This window comes from Geotrypetes seraphini, chromosome 14 (assembly GCF_902459505.1).
Source record: "Geotrypetes seraphini chromosome 14, aGeoSer1.1, whole genome shotgun sequence".
Lineage (NCBI taxonomy): Eukaryota > Metazoa > Chordata > Amphibia > Gymnophiona > Dermophiidae > Geotrypetes > Geotrypetes seraphini.
The window spans coordinates 29,968,800-29,991,747 of record NC_047097.1 but is presented as its reverse complement, the minus strand read 5'-3'; the positions used below and the strand labels follow the sequence as shown (position 1 = coordinate 29,991,747).

At 44.0% G+C, this 22,948-nt stretch overlaps 2 protein-coding genes across 5 annotated transcripts in view; one reads left to right on the top strand and one right to left on the bottom strand.

Annotated features, from left to right (window-relative positions):
* The window catches only part of WDR93 (WD repeat domain 93), a 384,961-nt gene that overhangs the window by 314,551 nt on the left and 47,462 nt on the right, over window positions 1-22,948 (bottom strand). The window lies entirely within an intron of this gene.
* The window catches only part of FANCI (FA complementation group I), a 134,526-nt gene continuing 122,172 nt past the window's right edge, over window positions 10,595-22,948 (top strand). Inside the window, exons 1-6 of one of the 4 annotated variants that reach the window (XM_033921059.1) lie at window positions 10,595-10,617; window positions 14,683-14,788; window positions 15,407-15,479; window positions 17,930-18,060; window positions 18,806-18,959; window positions 19,093-19,150. In XM_033921059.1, the coding sequence (XP_033776950.1) occupies window positions 14,705-14,788; window positions 15,407-15,479; window positions 17,930-18,060; window positions 18,806-18,959; window positions 19,093-19,150 (500 nt within the window). In that variant the 5' untranslated portion in view covers window positions 10,595-10,617; window positions 14,683-14,704. The other 3 variants (XM_033921057.1, XM_033921058.1, XM_033921060.1) reach the window with 3 other exon arrangements.

Genomic DNA, 22,948 nt, shown 5'->3' with positions numbered 1-22,948 from the left:
AAATGAGTATCCCTCCCGAAGGATGGTGAGAACCCAGAGATCTGAGGTGATCATCTCCCACTGGTGGTAAAATTGGTGAAGACGACCTCCTATGGGCAGAAGAGAATTTTGATGCAAGGAGGTTGGTATGCTCAGACTGAGAATGTCAAAAAGACTGAGCTGGTTTAGTTCCAACAAGAGTCTGAGCCTTCTGCTGTCGTTGTTGTGAAGGCCTTCTAGGCGGAGGCCTAGAGAAAGCTGGTGTCGTTTTTTGGGGATAACAATACGGTGGTTGCTTGTATGGCCGAGCAGGAGGAGTCTTAGGTTTCGGCTGAATCAAGGAAGCAAAAGAGCGCTCATGTTCAGAGAGGCGCTTTGTAGCAACTTCAATAGAATCATCAAAGAGTTCATTACCTTGGCAAGGCAAGTTCGCTAGACGGTCCTGCAGATTGGGATCTATATTCCCTCCTTGAAAATCATCGGCACAAGAAGAAATGATATATTTTCCATTATGGCCCCTAAATTATGGAATTATCTGCCAAGTTATATTAGAAATGAAAAAGATCTTTTATCTTTTAAAAAAATTTTAAAAACCTTTTTGTTTCAAGACGCTTTTGATGTGTAATACGGCATATCTTGGACCTTTTACATTTTGTTATGATTATCAAACTCATTAATCCCCTTCCCTCCCTCCCTATTGTATTTCCCTTTTATGTAAATTCCAACAGAAAATGAAATTGTAACTTTTCCCTCCTTTCCTACTCATTCATGTTTGTCTCTATTTCGATTGCTAAAATGTCAATTGATTCATGTAGTTTGTTTTGTGATTGATTTGTCCAAATTGTATGTGAGACCACTATCTAGTGGCTTTTAAATTGTACATCGCTTAGAAAATTTGTATAAGCGATTCATCAAACGTTAATAAAACTTGAAACTTGAAACTATATCAAAAATGCAGAGCCAGGCGAGATGGCGCATGGCTACTGCAAAGGCAGAAACTCTAGAAGAGAGCTCAAAAGCATCGTATGTGGCTTGCAGCATGAAGAGTCGAAGTTGAGATAGAGTTCTGATGATCTGTTTAAATTCAGAAAGACTTTGCTCCTCTAGAGCCGGATAGAACTTAGGCATCAATTTGAGGAAATGGTTAAAATAAGTTGTGAAAATGTAGTTATAATTGAGAATTCTGTTAGCCATCATGGAATTCTGGTATAACCTATGGCCAAACTTGTCCATGGTACGACCCCCCCTGCCTGGAGGGACCGCAGCGTAAAGCTTAGATGGATGAGCTTTCTTTAAAGAAGATTCCACAACCAAATACTGGTGAGACAATTGAGATTTCTTGAAGCCTTTGCAAAGTACTGTGCGATACCTAGATTCCAGCTTGGATGGAATGGCTGTACGGAATAAGGAGTTTCCATATTCCTTAAAAAAGTTTGCTTCAATACTGGAGTCATAGGAAGCCTCAAGGTCTCCTTGGGTGGATGAGGCAGCTCCATGTCGGCCAAGTATCCAGTTGTATATCTGGAATCAGAGTGGAGATCCAGTTGAAGAGCTTGTCCCATGTCGAAGACGAACCTGGCAAAAGAGGCAGACTTCGAGGTTGAGGCACTTTCCGGAGAAGGAGTGCGAGACCGAGGATCTACTGAGTAGGACGGAGAAGCCTTTCTGGAATACTGAGACAAAGGTTCAGAGTCTAGGCGCACAGTGATTGAGGAAGCTGCACTACCTGCGTGAGTGTTTGCGCTTCAAAATCCTCGATGGTGAGGTCCCCGGGGTTTGAGGAACAGAGTGGATCGAGGCAGGAGGAGAAGACTCCCTCGGAGGCGGTCTTGATGGAGGAGTCCTTGACCTCGATGGACTTCGAGGAGAAGCAGCCGGTGTAATAGCTTTGCGAGACTTATGTTTAGATTTGGAAGAAGTCTGAGTAGCCTTGGATAAACGAGGCATTGAAGTCTCAGTATCCAGAGAAGGCGAAGGTTTCTGTGGCAGAGATGTCTCCTGAGGAAGCTTGGAAGCGAGATGCCTCAAATGCCTCAAGCGATGCTTCGGTCGAGGTGGAGGAGACAGTGTCCGAGGAGTAGGTGAAGAATCACTGGATAAGAACCGGCGAGGCTTCCGAGGCTTGCCTCAAGGTGCTTCGACAGGAGTCCCAGACTGCTGCTCAGGCTGGCTCGAAGAAAGCAGGGTCGAGGACGGAAGGAGTTGAGCTACGACTGAGTGGTCAGAATGGCTTTTAACATGTCCTCGAACATAGGCACTGAGAAAAAGGTATCAGGTCTCGAAGGTGCAGAAGTGCGCTCCGAGGGCGACCTCGAGGATGCGTATTCCCGATGCTTGGAGGCACGCTTAGCGGAGGTCTCGAAGAGGCTGGCAGGACCGCAGATATGGCCTGGGATGCCTGAGACTCTGGAGGCTTCTTAGGAATGGTACCGGAAGGAGAGAAAGGAGACTTACCCGTCGAGGACGACTTTAGAGGAGCTGCCGTCGAGGCCTTCGAGACCGAAGATGTCGAGGTCAAGGCCTTAGTGGAGGCAGAAGCTGGCGTCAAGGTCAAGGACTTAGATGTCAAGGCCGTGCCCGAAGCCGAGGTCGAGACCTTCTCAGGCAGTTGGTCCATAGTGCCAAAAAGTTGGAGAAACTTGGAACGGCGTCGACAAAAGGCCCGAGGTTGAAGGGTAGCACAGCGCAAGCAAGCGTCGGGGCAATGTTCAGGGCCCAAACAAACAATACACCGACTATGGGAATCGGTGATTGAAATGGTCTTGTTGCACCGACTACACATTTTGAACCCGGAAAGAGGCCGGGACATAGAAAAAACAAAGTCCGACGTACCGAACGAGGTGAGCGGCCAGGCCTAGGCCAAAAGAAAAAGAACGAATGGAACCGCAAGCACAGCGACTTAATAATAAAATAATAAAAAGCCGCGGTGAGAGAAGGCAATGAAGGCTGCAGAGCTGAAAAGAAGAGGACTTCTCAGCTCCGCGGAAAACGTTGAACTGAGGTTCCTCACAGGAGATATGCGCCCTAACTCAGGCGGGAAGGTACTCGCGCATGCGCAGTGCAGCACTCGGAAGCTCTTACAAAGATCTTCAAGCAAGTCTGCTTTCGAGACTGTCCGCTGCGGGGCTCCGTCGGTGACGTCACCTACTGTTGAGAATAATAATAATAATAATTTTATTTTTATATATCGCCAACGCCATGGTAGTTTGAGGTGGTTTACAACAAGAAGAGCTGGACAGACAGTGAAAAAAATAACAATGAAGACTTTGGTTACATAAAGTCATAATGTAGGGAAATCAAGAATATGTGATAGGAGTACAGTGGAAGGTTTAAGAGTTCTTGGTTACAAATTGGTTAAACAGGTTGGTTTTAACTAGTTTTCTGAAGTTAAGGTAGGATGAGGAGTGTTTGATGATGTTGCCTAGCCAGCTGTTTTGTTGACCAGCTTGGAAGGCAAGCGTTCTGTTAAGGAATCTTTTGTATTGGCAGGTTTTTATTGAAGGATGGCTGAACATATGTATTCTTCGTGTGGGCCTGGTGGGACAATCCAATTTAAAATGGGAGACAAGGTATAGAGGAGAAACGCCAAGAATAGATTTGAAACAAAGGCAGGCAAATTTGAACAGCACTCTTGCTTCTAGTGGCAGCCAATGGAGTTTTTGGTAGTAGGGGGTTATGTGGTCCCATTTTTTTATGCCGAAAATTAGTCGCACTGCAGAATTTTGTATGATTCGGAGTCTTTGAATGGTTTTCTTGAGGGACCCCAGATAGATGATACTACAGTAGTCGAGTAGGCTCAAGATGGAGGATTGTACCAGTAGGCAAAAGGATGCTGCGTCAAAATACTTTCTGATGGTTCTAAGTTTCCATAGTGTCGAGAAGCCTTTTTTGATCAGTGACTCTGTGTGAATATCTAAAGTGAGGTAACGGTCTAGCGTCACACCCAGGATTTTTATGGAATCGACGATAGGGAAGGTCTGTCTGTTCAGGGAAATTGAAGTGTCTTTGATTTTGTCATTCGAGCTCGCCAGGAAGAATTTGGTTTTTTCAGAGTTGATTTTCAGTTTGAACTCGGTCATCATGCTGCCTGCTTATCCTGGGATAATTCCATTTTTGAACACGCCGGCGACTCCCCCCTCCCGCCCTCACTCACTGTAAGGCCCGCTGGGAGAGCGTGCAGGCCTCCCTGCTCTCCAGCTTCTCCAGGCATCGTTTTCCACTGAAGCAGCAGATCTCTCCACAGCAACCAGGGAGCACTGTAAGGCCCGCTGCCGCTGCTCTTCTGTCTTCCCTTCTCTTCAAAGCAGCCTGCTGAGGTTTGCCAACTGGCTGTAACAAACCTCGCAGACTGCTCTCCACCTCGGTAGCATGTTCCCTCTGACGTTCTGCGGGTTGTAAATGAACTGCTTCCAGTCTGCGAGGGTGTGTCCAAAGGTTTTGCTCTCCTCTTTGGCCATGGTGGGCTCGCTAGTGTTGGTGTTCTTCCCTTACCGATGGCTGCACGGCTCTTTCTTAAAGTCGAAGCTCCTGCTGCGGCACCGGAATTTTCATTGGCTCAGCTAGGGCACAATGAACCAATCGCAAATGATCTCAGAGTTCTAAGGTCCTTTGTGATTGTGCCATTGTGCTGCAGCTGTACCAATGAAAAAAACCCTTCAGCAATAGGAGGTCCGGAACCGGCCAAAAAGTAGCCCAAAAAAGTTGTCCTGTCGACTAGAATTTGAAGGGTAGCTGTGGTTTCACTATTTAACAAGTGCCGTTCTAGACTGTGTAAAATTCACAGCTGGGCGCTCACTTAAATTAGCCAGGCGAAGTGCCCGGCTAAAAGTCGTTAGGGAGAACACTGTTATGTATATTAATATTAGACCCCTAGTATGTGCCAGGTTAGGATAAAAACTTGTATCATAAACTTGTACTGAAATTATGTATGTTTAACCTGTAACCCGTTTTGAGCTTTTTGGGGACAACGGGAAAGAAAATAAATTAAATAAATAAATAAATTTGATTTGCATCGCTTTTATTTGTGAAGACTTTTATTGAATTGTATTTTTTTATTGTGAAGACTTTTATTAAACTTTCACATCAATAGCATCGGTTCCATAGCCTTGCTTGTTTTTTGAAAACTCAGCTAGGCTAACATTGGCCATTCATGTCACACATTCCTTCTACATCTCAAGAACAACCCAGCACTGCAAACTCTCTTCCCTCTCCACATCAAATCTGGGAGGGGAAAAAAAAAAGCCCTTTGCGCCGCTCTGTTGCTGCTGCAGCTAGTTCGGGAGAGCTGGAGGGAAGGTCAGGACCACCGGACCAACTAAAATAAGGTGTGTGTGTGAGGGGGGCCCTGCCTACCTGCTTGCCTTGGAGGGCCCTGCCAGGGCTGGGGGGCCCTGCCTGTCTTCTTGCCTGGGGGTAGGGGCCCTGCCTGCCTGTCATTAGGCCACTAGGCTTGCCTGTCATTAGGCCGGCCTGCCGGCCTGTCACTAGGTCACTGTTAGCGCACCTTAGTAAAAGAGGGGGTAAGAGTTTACAGAACTCAGTTGATTAATTTTTCTTTTTTCATGATCCTGGCAATTTATCACAGGAGCCTTTTTAGACACAGTGTTATTTTGAGTTATGAATTTTACCTGATTGTAGTTATTATTAACTTCTGTCCCTTCCAAATGAGTCGTTTTTAAAAATTTAGGCTGTTGTGGACAGGACGTATAGTTTATTTTGGACGTATTTTTCGAAAATGTGTCCTAGGCTGTTATTTTCTTTGGACAACTTGCGAGTTAGACGAAGACGGACTTAGACATCCCTTTCGATTATGCCCCTCTAAGGGTTCTATATTAACACTAATATGATAAAATATTATTTTTTAAACTAGTCTTATAGCCCGTTATATTAATGGGTGCTAGAATATGTGTGTGTGTCTGTCTTTATTTTTTTCTCTCTCTCTCTCCTTAGCCGCTTTCTTTCTTTCTGTCTTTCTTTTTCCTTGGCTGTCCATCACCACCCCTTGCCTGTTCCCCCTGTCCATTCTCCTTTCCTTTTACCTCCCGTTCCACCACCACCCCTTCACTGCTCTCCTTATGCAGCAGCAGCCCTTCTCCCTTTGTTTTACCTCTCCCCAGCAGCACCTCTTTCCTTCTTCCCCTGTCCAACATTAGGCCTCCGTTCCTTTTTCTTCACCCCCCCTGTCCATCAGCACCTCTTTCCTTCTCCCCCTGTCCAGAAGTAGGCATCCCTTCCTTTTTCTTCCCCCCCTCCTCCTTCTTATCCCTATGATACACTTACCTTGCTCTGCCACTGATCAGAGGTTCCCGACAGCCGCCCAGTTGCACCCATTGGAAAAGTTCCCTCTGCCGCACCCCGTACTCCTCCTGACGCGACTCCAGCTGTCTTTCTTTCTGTCTGTCTCTGTCCCTGGCCCCCTTTGTCTGTCTGTCTTTCTGTGTATCTCCCTGCCCCTGTGTCTTTCTTCTTTTCTTTCTGTCTCCCTTCCTCCCTCTGTCTGTCTGTACAAAGCAACATTCCCTCCCCCTCCATTTCCTTCCCCCCACACCAGTTCCCTGTGCAGCAGCATTAGCGTTTCCTCTACCCCCCTTTCCCTTCCCGCGGTCCCAACTACAAACCTGGTGATTCCAGCAGCGTGTGCAGCAGTCTCCACACTATGCTTCGGGTCTTTCTATTGCCCTGATTTACTCTGGCACGTCCCTGATGACATCATCAGAGACACAGCAGAGCAAATCAGGGCAGTAGAAGGGCCCGAAGCAGCATGTGAAGACTCCTGCACACGCTGCTGGAATCGCCAGGTTTGTAGTCGGGCCCGCGGGAAGGGAAGGGGGGCGGCAAAGGACTCGGGTCCCGGGCGGCGGGGTCAGTTTAAGAGCCGGGGCGGAAAGTTGCTGGGCTCCTCGGTGGGGGCGCTGAGCGGCCGCGATCCCTCTCCTCCGAGACCCCCCCATCCCCCGCTGGAGGAACGGAGATCTGCGGCTGGCTGTGGTCCCGGCTTGTGGAGGCGATCGGTGGCTGGTGACGTAGTAAGCGTGCATGCGCACTCCTGCGGCCACAGACATACGGAACACGCAGATAGGAGTGCGCATGCGTGGCTTGCGTTTTATTATATAGGATTATCAATTCGAGTTTTACCATTGATTTGTATAATGAAATATAAAATTAAAATTTAATAAAATTTATATTACTTAAATTTAAATGTGTTAGTTAATGCACAAGTGTTGTTGGGATTTTCATGTTCAAATTAATTAATCAGGTTTTTATTTCCTTTTAGAAATTGGTTATTGTGCAAATATTTAAGGAGGCATAGCCCCTGATTAAACCTTGAGTGAAATGGTTGGGCAGCCGTCAAGCATAAGCACATTTTCATTTTTTGAGCCTCTAAAAAATAATTTAAAAATCAATATTCACGTGATCATACCATGACCGATGATGAACACATCACCCCTGTAAGGGCACAAAAAATCAATAAGTAGTACCTTGGGTGTTTGAGGTCTGGTAGTAAAAGCAACTTGATATGAGTTTGTTGTCTATTTCACCCCATACCTAGCACATATGACACCCAGGGATGATCATTATTTAACATCCCTTCCTCTCTATAAAGAACATGATTTTTGGTAATAATCCACAAGTCAGCATCTTATACACTGCAGCGAGCACTAGAACATCAATACACCCAATGTAAAACAAACCCAAGCCAGATTAGAACAGGTCAACCTTGCACAATCACTGCTAACAAAAAAACATATCCTTCGTACACTCAGAACACAAAAATACCCTCGCCAAATATGGATAAGTAATCACAAACTAAAAATAGAAATATGCAGACAAAAGTTAAACTGAACCACCAAGAAGCCGGACTCTGCATACAATGCAACACCACAAAAACAGTGATGCATGTCCCCTAATAATGTACAAAATATAAAAAACAGCAGATGTATATTTGAGAAAAGAGAAATAACAAATCAAATTACAAATTAACAAATTAAAAAAAACAACAAAAAATGTAAAATAAAATAATACCATTTTATTGGACTAATACATTTTTCAATTAACTTTCAGAGGTCAAAATCTCTTTCCTCAGGTCAGTAAAGTATACTGCTGTTACAGTAACCTGTCCTGACCTGAACAAGGGGATGTGGTCTCTGAAAGCTAGTCAAAATTGCATTAAAATTAGTCCAATACAAGGATCACCTTATTTTCGTTTCTGTTTATAAACGTTTATCAACACAGCTACAATAGTACTTTATTCTAAAGCAAAAAAATACAAAAACAAATAAATAGAATTTTTTTTCTACCTTTTGTCGTTTAGTTTCTGCTTTCCTCAGCTCGTCATTCTCTGCCTTTCATGCTCTGTCTGCCCTCTCTCTGCCTCTTCTGTACGGCATCTGCTCTCTTTCTATGTCCCTTCAAGAAAATGTCTGCTTGCCTCCCCCACCTCACCATTGGTCTGGCGTTCATCTTCTTTCCTCTGCTCCCCCCACGTAATCTGTCTCCTTCCCTCCCATCTCTCCCTCTCCCCCCAACTGGTCTGGCATCCATCTTCTTCCCTCCATACCTCTCATATTCTGGCATCTCTATCTCCTCCCCCACCTGTGGTTTAGTGTCTCTCTCTTCTCATTTCCTCCCCCCCAGATCTGGTATCTCTGTCTCCTTCCCTCTATCTCTCTTTCATTTTCTTCCCTGGTCTTCCTTCTCAATTTATTTTCTGCCACCCCTTTCCTTCACCTCCTCCATTATTTCACTCTCTACCCCCTCCCCCACCCCCCCATTCAGCATGTTGCCTTTTTTCTTTATCCATTCCTGCCATCCACTAAATGCCCTCTATCTCCACTTCCATTCAGCATCTACTCTCCCCTCCCCCACTGACATCCAATGTCTGCCCTCTTCTCTCGCTCCCTTTACTTCATTTCCACCATCTGCTCCTTCTCCCTCCACCCCAATTCTATTGAGTATCCTGCCCCTTCTTCTCCCTCCACCCCAATTCCATCAAGTATTCTGCCTCTCTCCCTTCACCCTAATTCTATTGAGTATCCTGCTCCCTCCACCCCAATTCCATCCAATATCCTGCTCCTCCTTCTCCCTCCACCCCAGTTCCATCGAGTATCTTACCCCCTCCACCCCAATTCCATCGAGTAGCCTGCCCCTCCTTCCCAATTCCATCAAGTATCCTGCCCTCTCTACCTCCACGCCAATTCCATCGCATATCCTGCCCTTCCTTCTCCCTCCACCCCAATTTCATCGAGTATCCTGCCCCCCTCTGTCCCTCCACTCCAATTCCGAGTGTCCTGCCTCTCCTTCTCCCTCCACCCCAATTCTAGTATCCTGCCCCTTCCACCCCAATTCCATTGAGTATCCTGCCCTCTCCACCCAAGTTCCATCGAGTATCCTGACCCTCCTTCTCCCTCCACCTCAATTCCATCGAGAATTCTGCCCCTCCTTCTCCCTCACAATTCCATCGACCCTCCTTCTCCCTCCACCCCATTTCCATCGAGTATTCTGCCCCTGCTTCTCCCTCCACCCCAATTCCATCGAGTATCTTACCCCCTCCACCCCAATTCCATCGAGTAGCCTGCCCCTCCTTCTCCTTCCATCCCAATTCCATCAAGTATTCTGTCCCTCCTTCTCCCTCCACCCCAATTCCATCAAGTATTCTGCCCCTCCTTCTCCCTCCACCCAATTCATAAGAACATAAGAAGTGCTTCAGCTGGGCCAGACCAGAGGTCCATCACGCCCAGCAGTCCGCTCACACAGCGGCCCAACAGGTCCAGGACCTGTATAGTAACCCTCTTATCTATACCCTTCTAACCCTTTTTCCTTCAGAAAATTATCTAATCCCTTCTTGAACCCCAATACCGTACTTTGTCCTATCACTCCCTCTGGAAGTGCATTCCAGGTATCCACCACCCTTTGGTGTCCCTCCTTCTCCCTCCACCCCAATTCCATCAAGTATTCTGCCCCTTCTTCTCCCTCCACCCAATTCCATCGAGTAGCCTGCCCCCTCACCACTGCTGCTGCTTTCCCAGATGCACCTGATGGAACATAATAAAGCTCAAGTGCCACTCAACTTCTTCCTCTTGATGGCACATCTCCCCCCCCCCCCCCCCAATCTCCTCACCTTCGCAGTCGCCTTTCCAAATCATAGTTTTCTGGGAAGGGGTAAAACGTGGACCTGACGGACCTTTCGGATCTAAAACTGCACATCCTTAAAAATCTGAGGTCCGTGCCACTTGTAGTTAGTTTCTGGCTCCGACAGACCTCGATGACAATTTAGCTCTGATGGATCCGTCTCAGCATAGGGAGGGAAAAGTATTAGGATCCGTCAGCGCTAAAATGTCATCGAGGTCTGTCAGAGCCAGAAACTAACTACAAGTGGCACGGACTTCAGATTTTTAAGGACGGTCGGTTTTAGATCCGCGAGGTCCGTGTTTTACCCCTTCCCAGCTGCCGTTTTCATACGTTGCGGGCGGCTGCCGGGCCCGAAGCTTCCCCTCTGAGGCAACTTCCAATTTCCGCCTAGGCGGATTGCGTCAGAGGGAAAGCTTGGGGCCCGGCAGCCGCCCGCAACGAATGAAAACGGCAGCTGAGCTGAGGCCCCGCTGACAAAGAAAAGTAGGCTTTGGAAAGGCGACCGCGAAGGTGAGGGGAAGGAGGGAGATGCCCGGACCGCTGTCCCCGAGACCGCCGACCACCTGCCTGCTCGAGCTTTGGTTTGAGAAGTTACGCGGGAATCGCAGCTGACGTAACTGTCACCGAGATTCCTTTCCAGTCAGCAAACAGCTGCCAGTCTCGCGCCACTCCCCAACCTGGAACGCTCACGCTCGCACGGTCCTGGATGTGACGTCACGGCCCTGAGTTTCGCGGGAAAGGTTTTCGAGTGCGCCGGACGGAAGCGCTGCTATGGTGTTACGGGGAAGAGGGACAGGTAGGCTCCCGTTTCCCTTCGGCTCGACTCGACTCGATAGCGGGTCTGAGCCGCTTTGATCTTCTTGTAGCCTCTCTAACAAGTTCATGATAGAAAGGGGGAAGTGGGTAAGAGGAAAAGCCGCCGTAAAATCAAATCTGCTAGCTGTGTTAATGCTGCATAAACCAAGCCTAGAAAAAAGCAGCAAATCCAAATAAATGACAAATATATCGAAGACACTTAGGCCAGTGAGTTTTCAGTTTTCTCATAAGCTATTTTTTTTTTTAACGATATGTAAAAACTGGAAACTCGAAGGAAACCAAAGTAGATGATCAATGGGTGAGCTAAGATCTAGTGAAACAACTAAAGATATGCGTCTGGATCAGGATGACAATATGATTCATTAAGTACAGCCACAATAGTTGTTTCTGTACTGAAGCCTTTTTTAAAGCCAGATTGTCTGGGATGTAGGATATTAGGATTATCCCAAAAAATTGAGAGTTGATTATAAACAACCTTTTCTACTAATTTAGAGAGGAAATAAAGTTGAGAAAATGGATGATAGTTGCATTTGTTGAATCAAAAGGACGTGTTTGAGGATTGGTCTCATATGCGCTGTCTTCCAAGACAAAGGGATAGTAGAAGTTGATAATGAAGCTATGGTCATGGTAAGGGCCAATGGAATAAGGCATGAGTAGGTAAATTGATCCAGTATGTTAGAATAGGATCTAAAGGGCATGTCTTTTTTCCCTGCAGTTAAATATGTTTGTTAATCGACTTGAGGTGAGTAATGAGAATGAGGACCTCGAATGTGTACCTATAAAGTGATTTGGGGATATAGCCTGATCAAAAGTAGATATCTCTTTTATAGAATCAACATTATGAACAAATTTATCACGTAAATGTAAAGTATTAACTTTATTCATAAAGGCTAAAGCTATTTCATCTGGGTCAGAGCAGGAGAATGGATAGATTGGCTTCAGCTCTTAAAATAGAATACAAAACCCTACAGGGGTTAGATCACTGGTCTCAAACTCAAACCGTTTGCAGGGCCACATTTTAGATTTGTAGGTACTTGGAGGGCCTCAGAAAAAAAAGTTAATGTCTTATTAAAGAAATGACAATTTTGAATGAGGTAATAACACTCTTTATAGTTTATAAATCTTACCTTTTGGCTAAGTCTTAATAATAATATTGTAATTTATAGCTAAAGAGACATATGATCAAGAAACTGTTTTACCGAAGGCCTCAAAATAGTACCTGGCGGGCTGCATGTGACCCCCCAGGCCATGAGTTTGAGACCACTGGATTAGATGTAGTTGATATTAATTTTGAATAAAAGTCTTTTTTTGCAGTGTTTACTTCTGCGTTATAGAATTAATTACTGGTTCTGCAATACAGTAGTGATTCTTGTGTTCAAATGAAAGACTCGCCTCATGTGCATTTATGCACAGGTATTTAAGCGTCTCTAGCATCTCTCTCCTCTCCCACCTTTCCTCCAAAGTATATGTATTGAGATTGCATATAAGGGGTCTTTTACTAAAGATTAGTGCATGTTGGGAGATGACCTGGTAGGATCTGTTTTTCAAGAAACCTTTAAATCAGTATAGCACGTGGTCCGAGATGCCTATAGCATCTAGACAACTAAGTAGCATGTCGTGGTCCACCAGGTCGAACGCACTGCTCAGGTCGAATTGGAGTATTATTGCATGGTTCCCTGAGCTAAGTATGAGTGAAATGTAATCTACAATGGAGGCTAAGGCAGTGTTCGTCAAGGCAGTGTTGATCAGTCCTTCCATCAGTTTGGTAAAGGAAATGTTGGCTATGGGTCTGTAGTTGGAGATTGTTGATATGGGATCTTTATGGTTCTTTACGATGGGTGTGATGAGGATGTGGCCGAGATCAGTTGGGAATTCACCGTTAGTCATTAGTTGTGTGATCCAGTCTAAAAGCATGGCCTTAAAGGGGGTTGGAGCTGATTTTAAGATAATGGGCGGGCAGTTGTCTAGGAGGCAGTAGGCATTGGCATATTTTTTTATAAAGCTTGAGAAATTGGAACCAATTAGGGTTTTCAAAGTGATTCCAGCATATGTCAGCTGGGAATGTATCAGTGTGTGGGGGTGTGGTCGATAGGGGGTACATTTTAGAAAACAACTGAAGACTTCTTTTTTTCATAATATTTGGTTGATTAGATCTCCATTGTCCTTTTCCTTTATTATTATTTAACTTTTGTAAACCGCATTGAACTTTAAGGTTATGAGGTCTAAAAATCTGATGTGATGCTGTGTTACCTTGAGAACTGACATTGAGTACCCCAGCAATAGGGAAAGAAGATGATCATTCTACCATTTAAGAACTAATATGAACACTGTATCCAATTCTAAAAGCCACATGTTCAAAGAAATAGGGAAAGTGAGGAGTGAGGAGCAAACCAGAGAGGCTGCCAAAATGTTGTTGAATCTGTATCAAAAATCCTGTGAGAGGAGACTTAAAGACCTAAATGTGTTTACTCTGGAGTAGAGATGGGAGGGATATGATAGAGATTTAAATATCTCAAAAAGATAACTAAGCTACAAGAAACTAACCCCCTCTTCTACAAAACTGCGCTGAATGGCCCACGCTGCTCCCGACGCTCATAGGAACTCAGTGAGCGTCAGAAGCAGCGTGGCTCTCTGTTTGCTAAAAAACGCTAGCGCGGTTTCGTAGAAGAGGGGGTAGGCTTTTTTTTTCTTTTTTCTCAGAGAAAAGAAAACTAGAACAAGAGGTGATGGTATGAGACTCTAAGGGCTGGATTCTGTATAAGATGCCCAGTCTCAGCAGCCGCCTAAGCAGAATCACACGAGTGTCATATATAGAATTGCATCTGTCCTGATGGACAGATGCCTAACCCCACCCAACCACCCTGATTCTCTAACCAGAATCCATGTCACAGGCGCCAATTAGAGAATCACGTTGCTGATGAGCCGATCGCAGCAAGGGAATCTCCCTGCCGCAATCAGCTCAGTGGCCATGGCAGGAAACCCCCCATCTGTGATGTTGGCTGGCAGGAGGGATCCCCAGTTCCTCTTGCTGGAACCCCCAAAGCCCCTCCCCCCCCGAATGTCCGCAGTAGGAGGAGTGCCCAAATCTTCCTGCCACCATCCCCGAAGATCACCGGCAAGGATGCACAGTTCCTCCTGCCAGAACATCCCCCCCTCGGTCCAAAGGTCAACGGCAGGAGAGATACCCACCCACTTCCTTCTGCTGGAAACCCCCCTGAAAACTTGCCCCCACCCTGACACCCTCCCGGTACATTTTTCTTGTAGACCGGCCGGAGGGATGCTTACCTAAATTTCAGGCGCCTATCGCGGCCCTGGGGAGATGCCTAGGGCTGTCTAAGCTCGCCTAAGGCCACTTCTGGGCAAAACTATGACCATGCCTACACTTTGGCGAGCTTAGGTAGCCCTACGTGTCACCCTAGGCTCACAAAAACACCTACAAAGTAGGCTGCCTGCCTGCCTCAGGGTGTTTTTTTTAGGTACATCCCGATTGGCTGGTTAGACAGTGGTGGAATGCCTACCGCCGCCTACAATCGGGACACTGTTTATAGAATTTGCCCCTAAGAAGGTAAATTCGGTAGGCACAACATCTGAAAATATGTTTTCTTTAAGACTAGTGGAATCATGGCATGGACTCCAGGGCAGGTGGTGGAGACAAAAACAATAACCATGATAGTCTACATTTCTAGGTATACAAAACTGTCAGTCTTTGCTTGTCCATGGAACTAAGATACCAGTACTGAATTCTCTCTTGTGATACAGGAGTCATTGATAATCAGCTACAATGGATCAGAGGATTTTGTCTTTAGCAGCAGAAGAAAAGACAGAAGGACTGCAAAGCTATCTGGAAAGCATAAAAGAAAGTGAGGTGTGTGGCAAATGAAGTGTCAAAGTATGCGCCTGGGTTATGAAAGGGAAGAATGGAACGAATAAAAGACATAGCACCTCTGCCTTGTTCGATGTCTAATTATGGGAACAGATTTTTAACTATTTACTTTTTTTTTTTTGTCATGACCCGAGAGTTGTAGGCTGTGTTTCACATCTTTTTATTAGACCAGAAAACTCCTCTAATGTTAGATTTATTTTTGTACACATTGTCCCTTGAAAATGATGCCAACTAAAACTCCAAATCCATATAAATGATTCCTTGTGCTGTTTGCTTTCCCACTTGCAGTTGTAGCATGGACTTTGCAAGAAATTGTTTCATAAAATCCTGGGCAATATACATTAGCTATTGGTGCATCAACTTTACATAGTTAATATTTAATAGTAACATTTATCCATCACTATGAGTGTACACAGCACTGTACAAGATAAATCACATGGTTTCAATATTACCATCCAAGTGTTTGTGTTCTAAGCTTTGGCGCAAGGAAGTTAAATGACTTGAGTTTTAATTGGTTTTTAATCAGCATGGCCAATTTGATTGCTTAGGTATTTGTTTTGGTAGCCTTAAGAAGTAAAGTAAAAAGTTGTTTGATTTTAGCTTGCAGATGCTATTACAAAGCAGGCTATAAAGGGGAAGGAGACAGGAGCACTTATAAGAGGAATATTCAAAGGTAAATATGACTAAATCTCAGTTGCTTGATTCAGACCGTATTATGTGCATGCACTTGTTCCTTCTGTGTAGGTCTGATTGTTTGGGGCTGATTAAATCTTTTCTGGTTCCTTATTACCATTCTGTGTTAAATTGATCTGAGTCAGACCTTAAGCATTTAAGGGACATCTGTCAACTGCTTCTATATTTCTCAGCAGGATGTGTTTTCTAGTTATTTATATAAAGCTGCTTTTTTTGCTTGTGCTGAGAAGCTTTTTGAAGTTTAATTTTGAGTACTAGGAGTACACAGGGAAAGTACGAAGTCTGAAAGATTTGCTGTAACTATTTTCTGAAGATAAGCAGGTTCACAATAGCACAGTTAGGAGTCATGTGACTACGTAAAGAACCTTTTAGAGCTTTCTGGAGGAGAGCCAAGTCTTTTCTGCTCAAGCACAAGGCTTAGGGCTCCTTTTTACTAAGCCGCGTTAGCTAAACCCGCGCTAGCTAAACCCGCGCTACGCGGCTAGATCTAACGCCAGCTCAGTGCTGGCATTAAGTTCTAGCGTGGGTGGCAATTTAGCGCGCGTTAAAGCCTAACGCGGCTTAGTAAAAGGAGCCCTTAGAAACATAAGGGGGAAATCAAGAAATGGCACCCGAAGGGAGGTGCCGGGATGATCCACACTAAGTGAGTATTCTGCAAAGGGTGTTCTGCACAGAACAACTACTAGCTTAATGGGTCTTTTGCCTCTGACGTTGGGCTTGTGCATTTCTGCCTGCCAAAGGCTAGTATAAATGCTCGTGCTCAGCTAATTCTAAGTATCATATGCACTGCCATTCTTTATCCCAAGAATTATACATTTCATTACATGAATTTTTATATACCGCAACTACCTCACGGTTCTGTGTGGTTAATAACTAAAAAATACTAAACATTTGTAGTATGATCACAATGCTAGTCAAAATATTTACCAAACAGAACGTTTTCAACGATTTTCTAAAAACTAGATAAGGAGTAGAGATTGATGTATAAGAAGTAACTTGTTTGTCCCCCCATAGCTGCTAAATTATTACTAAGAAATTGTTTATGAACGCATCTCTTTACAAACGGGAAGTCAAAAAATCGTAACTGTATTCATGACATCCTGTTTGTCTGTCTTGCCTGTTTAGATTGTAAGCTCTTTCGAGCAAGGACTGTTTTCTTATTGTTTGTGACTCTGTGCAGCGCTGCATTCGTCTGGTAGCGCTATAGAAATTATTAATAGTAATAGTAGTATCTCACGCAGGTGTTTTCCATTAGTAAAGTTGAAGCGATCAAGAAGGTAGTTGTGTAAGCCTTAAATCATACACAACTGAATTTGAAAACTATTTTGGCTTCCATTGTCAACCAGTGGGTGGGTCAACAGCACTACTAGAATTTAAGTTCAATCTTATATATTAGAATACCTGCCTTTGTGGGCCTGTCAAGTTATCTAAAACATTTTAATCACCAATTTCAATTTTAAAAAATTGATTAGATGTAAGGCCTAAGTCTCCCAAAGTCGAACACGGGAAAAGGTCCATTATAATAGGATGGTGTTCCATACACATGCCAATAGGAGTAAAGCAGCTCTCCATACTTTGGCTTGCAAGTTGCTGGAGAGAACGCGAGTTCAACTTTACCTACCTCCCTTGTGTTTTTATTGACCCCCTGTAGACCAAGCATTATTATGATAAAACACCATTTCCAACTGAGTAGCAGATTCATCTCCTTTGATTTGCTCTGGCAGGATTTGACACTAGAGGGGCATGCCAAGGCCTCATGTTAGTGCCATAGTAACGTTAGTTTCCAATCTCAGTTCTACATTCATGCATTCATTTTATTATTTGAACATGGGGTTCCGTCAGGATAGCGAGTTTGGAATGTCCTTTATTATCTTTTTGAGAAGTTGAGCCAGGAATTACCCCTCATCTGAAAAAATGTTGATGGTGGCAAGCTTTCCTATTGGTCTCCACCCTGGAGGTAAAGGACATTCTTGCAACCTCATGTGACACTTTTTCCTTGAACATGTAGTGATGGCCCTGAAAAGTTGAGAGCAGCAACGACAAGGCAGGAGAAACTGGGGGCTATTTTGAGGTACTCACTTATGTCAGCAGCAAGTGGAACTTGGGTAGAGAGGATTTCCTTTTCTGGTTCATGCATGCTCTTTCTATCTCTTTCCATAGTGCAAGACCCAGCTTGTAGCTCTTAGCAGCATCCCTAGTTGCACAGTGCCCAGGGTGCCAACCTTGTGTAAATTCCCTTCCTTTCTACTAGGCCCTTGTTATGATTTCAAGTTGTTCCTGTTTTAAAAAGAAAAACAGAGCCCACAAATCTTTAGCCTAAGTCTCCATTTGCTGATTGAGGAACATAACCCAGAGGTCCTGGACTGGTCTGGTAGAACTAAAGGAAAGAAAATATTAGGTAAGACATAATGTTTCCTTTCTTCTTAACAGGCTCCTCTTGTGGTCAGGATGTTGGTGTTCGAAGGAGACTCCTTGTTTATAAACATTCAATCCCGTTAGTTGAGTCAGGCGACTTGCAACCAGATGTGGCTTCAGAGATAATAGGTCTGCTAATGCTAGAGGTAGGCATGGATAGTGGGAAAGAAACTCAAGTGATAACAAAATTTGACTACATCTATTTCTTAAAAAAGAAAACATAATGGCAGATAAAGGCCAATCGGCCCATCTGCAGCATCCATTATATTCTCCTTTCCCTAAGAGATCCCATGTGCGTGTCCCACACTTTCTTGAATTCAGACAGTCTTTGTCTTCATCACCTCTACTGGGAGACTATTCCATGTATCTACCACCCTTTCTGTAAAAAAAGTATTTCCTTAAATTACTCCTGAGCCCATCACCTTTTAACTTCATCCTGTGCCCTCTTATTCCAGGGGTATTTAAATATCTCTATCGTATCTCTCCCGCCTTGATTTTTTTATTATGTAAACTGCTCTGAAGGCCTTTGCTTGAGGGCAGTAGATCAAATTTTGAATAAAGTTGGAAACTTGGAATGACTAAATTGGTAGTCCATTCTGTTTAACTTTCATTTTTCCTGGTCTCCCAGAAGGTTTATTGGGACCTTGATGAATCTGATAGCTGAATTTTTGGGGAGTGGAAATCTGGTGTATGAAATCTTCCAGTTAAGTACTTGGCCAAATATTCATGCAGGCCAGATGTACTCTAATTTGCAGCTGCTCAAATCAAAATGCAGACTCTGTGCAAGAACTTGTGGTCAGTACTTCTGCAGCACAAGCACTTTGATAGATTATTATTATATTTTACTTCCTAATATACATCATCGGATGCAGTACATTTTTTCTGCTGTAGGTTTACCAGCTGCCAGGAGCTTCCTTGATTGAATTGGCTAATCTTTTCACTGATGGTATTAAAGGAGGGACTTTAGCCAATGGAAAATCCCTGGAGTTATTTCCCACAATTCTTACTGCTCTTTCTTCAAAGGATACCCTGGCCTATGGGAAAGGTAATTCAAGATGCTCTTTTGTGTTCTCTTAGGGGCAATATCTATGCCTGCAAGAAGAACAAGATTATGATTTCATTTCTGGTTGCAGTTCTTTCGTGTCTTTTTAATTCTGCTTTTATCTCATGTTTCATAGGTGAACTCTCTGGTGAAGAATTTAAGAAGCACTTAATCAACAGCCTTTGTGCAAGCAGGTCAGTGACACTTTAGACAATATTCCTTACTGGGTTCATCTGACTCTTCATGCTAAAACCAATAATAAAAAAATATACTGCCTTTTGTGAAATATTGGACTAATAGCATAAGATCAGAGTTTCATAATGGTCCTCAGTTTAAAGAAAATAAAGGGGACGGCAAAGAGCAAGTGAAGGACAATGGATGAGAAGGAAGGCAGAGCAAGGAAAGGAGAAATGAATGATGGGGATGGGAAGGGCAAGGGATGATGGGGGTGGGTGGGCAAGAACAATGGCCAAAAAGTGCCTGGGAGGAAGGGCAAAATGAGAATATATAGAGAGCAAATGGAAGATAATGAATGGAAGAGAAGAGGTAAAGAATGTGAAGGAAAGTATGGAGGGAGTAGAATGGATGGAGTAAAAAGAGAAATGGATTATTTGGGAAGGAGTTAAGAGGTTATAGAGAGAAGAGGAAAAAAAAACAATGAAAAGAAATGAAAAATATGAAAAGAAATAAATATAGAAAATAACTAGATGAACACTACAATGATTGGAAAATTGTTGTTTTTTTTAATTGTAATTTCTCTGTTTCCACGGTTTATGAACCAAGCCATCATCAATACAAGTGATACACGCTGGACTCTTGTCATGTATCACTCCAATACATCAATTTATTGAAAATAAGGAACAGCACCTCTCATTTTTTTCATTTTATTTCCCTTGTCTTTCCTTCTAATCCTCCTTCCAGTCTATGTTATACATAGCACCCAATGGTTGAACATTCTCCTCCTAGATCCAAGGTCCTGACTTTAAACAACACACTTCTGGCTTTCTGTGGGATCAACTACCCAAAATGTTCCCAAACTTTTGAAAGGCTTTCCATTTCATCATTTCCCTTCCGTTAATTGCCATTTTATCCATCATTACCATTTGAAACAGCTGTATCAGGCTTCTGCATCAAGCTTTGGGGGCACTCTCTTTTCTCTAGCTCACTAGGACACACATGCATGCCAGTAACTGTGCTTTGCATAGGGATTGACTCCCCCCTTCCCTGTTCCACCTCTTAGTCATAAAATCATCAAACAACAATAGACCAGCTGACATGGGAAGATCCATCCCCAATAAACCATAAAGATATCTTGCCACTTCCCCAAAATTGGTGGCTTAATGTTGCTTTGGAACTACCATGTCTTAAATATTATGCAATTGCACTGATGTGTACCCAAAATGCTCTGTCTGGTGCTGTATGTCCCTTTGATAGACATTTGTATCACAGCTTCTTCAGTGGAATATCATCTGTATGAGTAGCCAATGTCTGGATTGCCATACTAATCATTTCCTTCAGAATGCTTGGAATGATTAAGAAGGGGATCACGAACAGATCGGAGAAGGTTATCATGCCGCTGTACCGGGCCATGGTGCGACCCCCCCAAGAATACTGCATCCAGCAGTAGTTGCCGTACTTGAAGAAGGACATGGTACTACTTGAAAGGGTCCAGAGAAGAGCGATTAAAATGGTCAAGGGGCTGGAGGAGTTGTCGTACAGTGAGAGATTAGAGAAACTGGACCTCTTTTCCCTTGAAAAAAGGAGACTGAGAGAGGACATGATTGAAACATTCAAGATAATGAAGGGAATAGACTTAGTAGATAAGACAGGTTGTTCACCCTCTCCAAGGTAGGGAGAACGAGAGGGCACTCTCTAAAGTTAAAAGGGGATAGATTCCGTACATACTTAAGGAAGTTCTTTTTCACCCAGAGAGTGGTGGAAAACTGGAACGCTCTTCCGGAGGCTGTCATAGGGGAAAACGCCCTCCAGGGATTCAAGACAAAGTTAGACAAGTTCCTGCTAAACCAGAACATACGCAGGTAAGGCTAGACTCAGGGCTCTGGTCCTTTACCTAAGAGCCGCCGCGGGAGCGGACTGCTGGGCACAATGGATCACTGGTCTGACCCAGCAGTGGCAATTCTTATGTTCTCTTCCAAACCTATAGTTCATTTTTCTGCTTCAACATTCCCTGAACCTCCTTTGCTTATAAAAGGTGCACTGAAAGCCTCAGTCTCTTCTGAGCATGGTCAGTGAAATGGGATGGGCCATAACCCTACCAATTTTTGCCCCACACAACATCAACAACTAGGAAGATGGGGTAGGGGAGGGGAGACTAGACACAGAGCACTATGATACTGCTCCCCTATGTCAAAGGAGTAGCATTGCATAGGGAAACTACTAAAGAAAAATAACATAAAAACAGCCTACAATGCACCACAGAAACTTGCATCCGCACTCACACATGTGAAAGACCGATAATCTCTGACAAAAGATGGAGAACAGAAACAATTTGTTCTTGGCTAGTGGCCAACCACCAAAAGAATTTCCTTCTGCGTTAAAGGCAGCTCTTTTGTCATAGACCATTGATTATTTGTTGAGTGAACAAGAATTACAATATACTGTTAAGCAGCAATGTGGGGCAACCCCCAAACTTTGTTTATTTTAAGTAAAACTTTTTTTTGGGGGGGGTCATTTTTATATAAAGGAGTAAAATTAGCCTTGTGGACAAACAATTTTTTTAAACTATCCTAACCAGCAGCCTAGCTCCATTCTGGTTAAGGTGAGGTTCATCGTTTTGGAATAAACCCTCCCTTTCCCAGAATTTTGCCTAGTTCCTAACAAATCTAAATCCCTCATCCCTGCACCATCGTCTCAACCACACTGAGACTTTGGAGCTCTGCCTGCCTTTTGGGTCCTGCATTTCTGAAAATGGAGAATCTGGATATCGGCTTTCTACCTAAGAGCTTAAATTTGGCTTCCAGAACCTCCCTCCCACATTTTCCTATGTCATTGGTACCTACATATACCAAGACAGCCGGATCTTCCCCAGCACTATCTAAAATCCTATCTAAGTGACACGTGAGGTCCACCATCTTTGCACCTGACAGGCAAGTGACCAGGAGATCCCCATGCCCATCAGCCATCCAGCTATCTACATGCCTAATGATTGAATCACCAACTACAACAGCTGTTCTAACCCTTCCCTCCTGAGCAGAAGCCCTTGGAGACACATCCTCGGTGCGAGAGGATATTGCATCCTCTGTGGGCAGGTCCTGGTTACAGGATTATTTTTTGCTTCACCAGGTTGATGCTCTCTTTTTAGGAGACCTCCCTCCTCTAAGGCAGCACAGGTGGGGCTTCTCTACAACAGCTCTCCCTCAGCTCCTCCAAGTCTGCTACATGGGAATGGACTCATTCTCTGAGAGCTAGGAACTCTTTGCATCGTGCGCACACATATCTTTTCGCCAACTGGGAGATAATCATACATGTGATACTCAGTGCAAAAGACTAGATAGCACCTCTTTTGCTGCTGGACTACTGGCTGCATCTTATTATTGAGCTGATTAATTAAACCTTATTAAGCTACTTGGAATATTAGACTAGTATAGAGAGCCTTAAGATTATATTGTATATTTTATTTAATGCTCGATTCTTAGCAGATAAGAATATAATAAGAATATGTAATAAAGAGTTCTTCTGTTATCCTAATTAGAATAACCTAACTTAACCTCTGCAATATTAGCATTCCCTTCCTTGTCATGCTCCCTCTGTTCCACCCCTTCCTCTTTTTTCCTTTTGTTATCCCTCTCCTTAACTCTCTGCCATCCATCCACACGTGTGACCTCTATTGGTACCAGTCACTAGATGTGTGAGCCTCTCCTGGTACTCTTATAGAATTAATATTTCCCTCTCTCCATTCTAACAGTCACTTCCCATATTTCACATCTTCGCAGAATACACTAAACCCCAGTCAAACTATTGCGCTCTCTCCC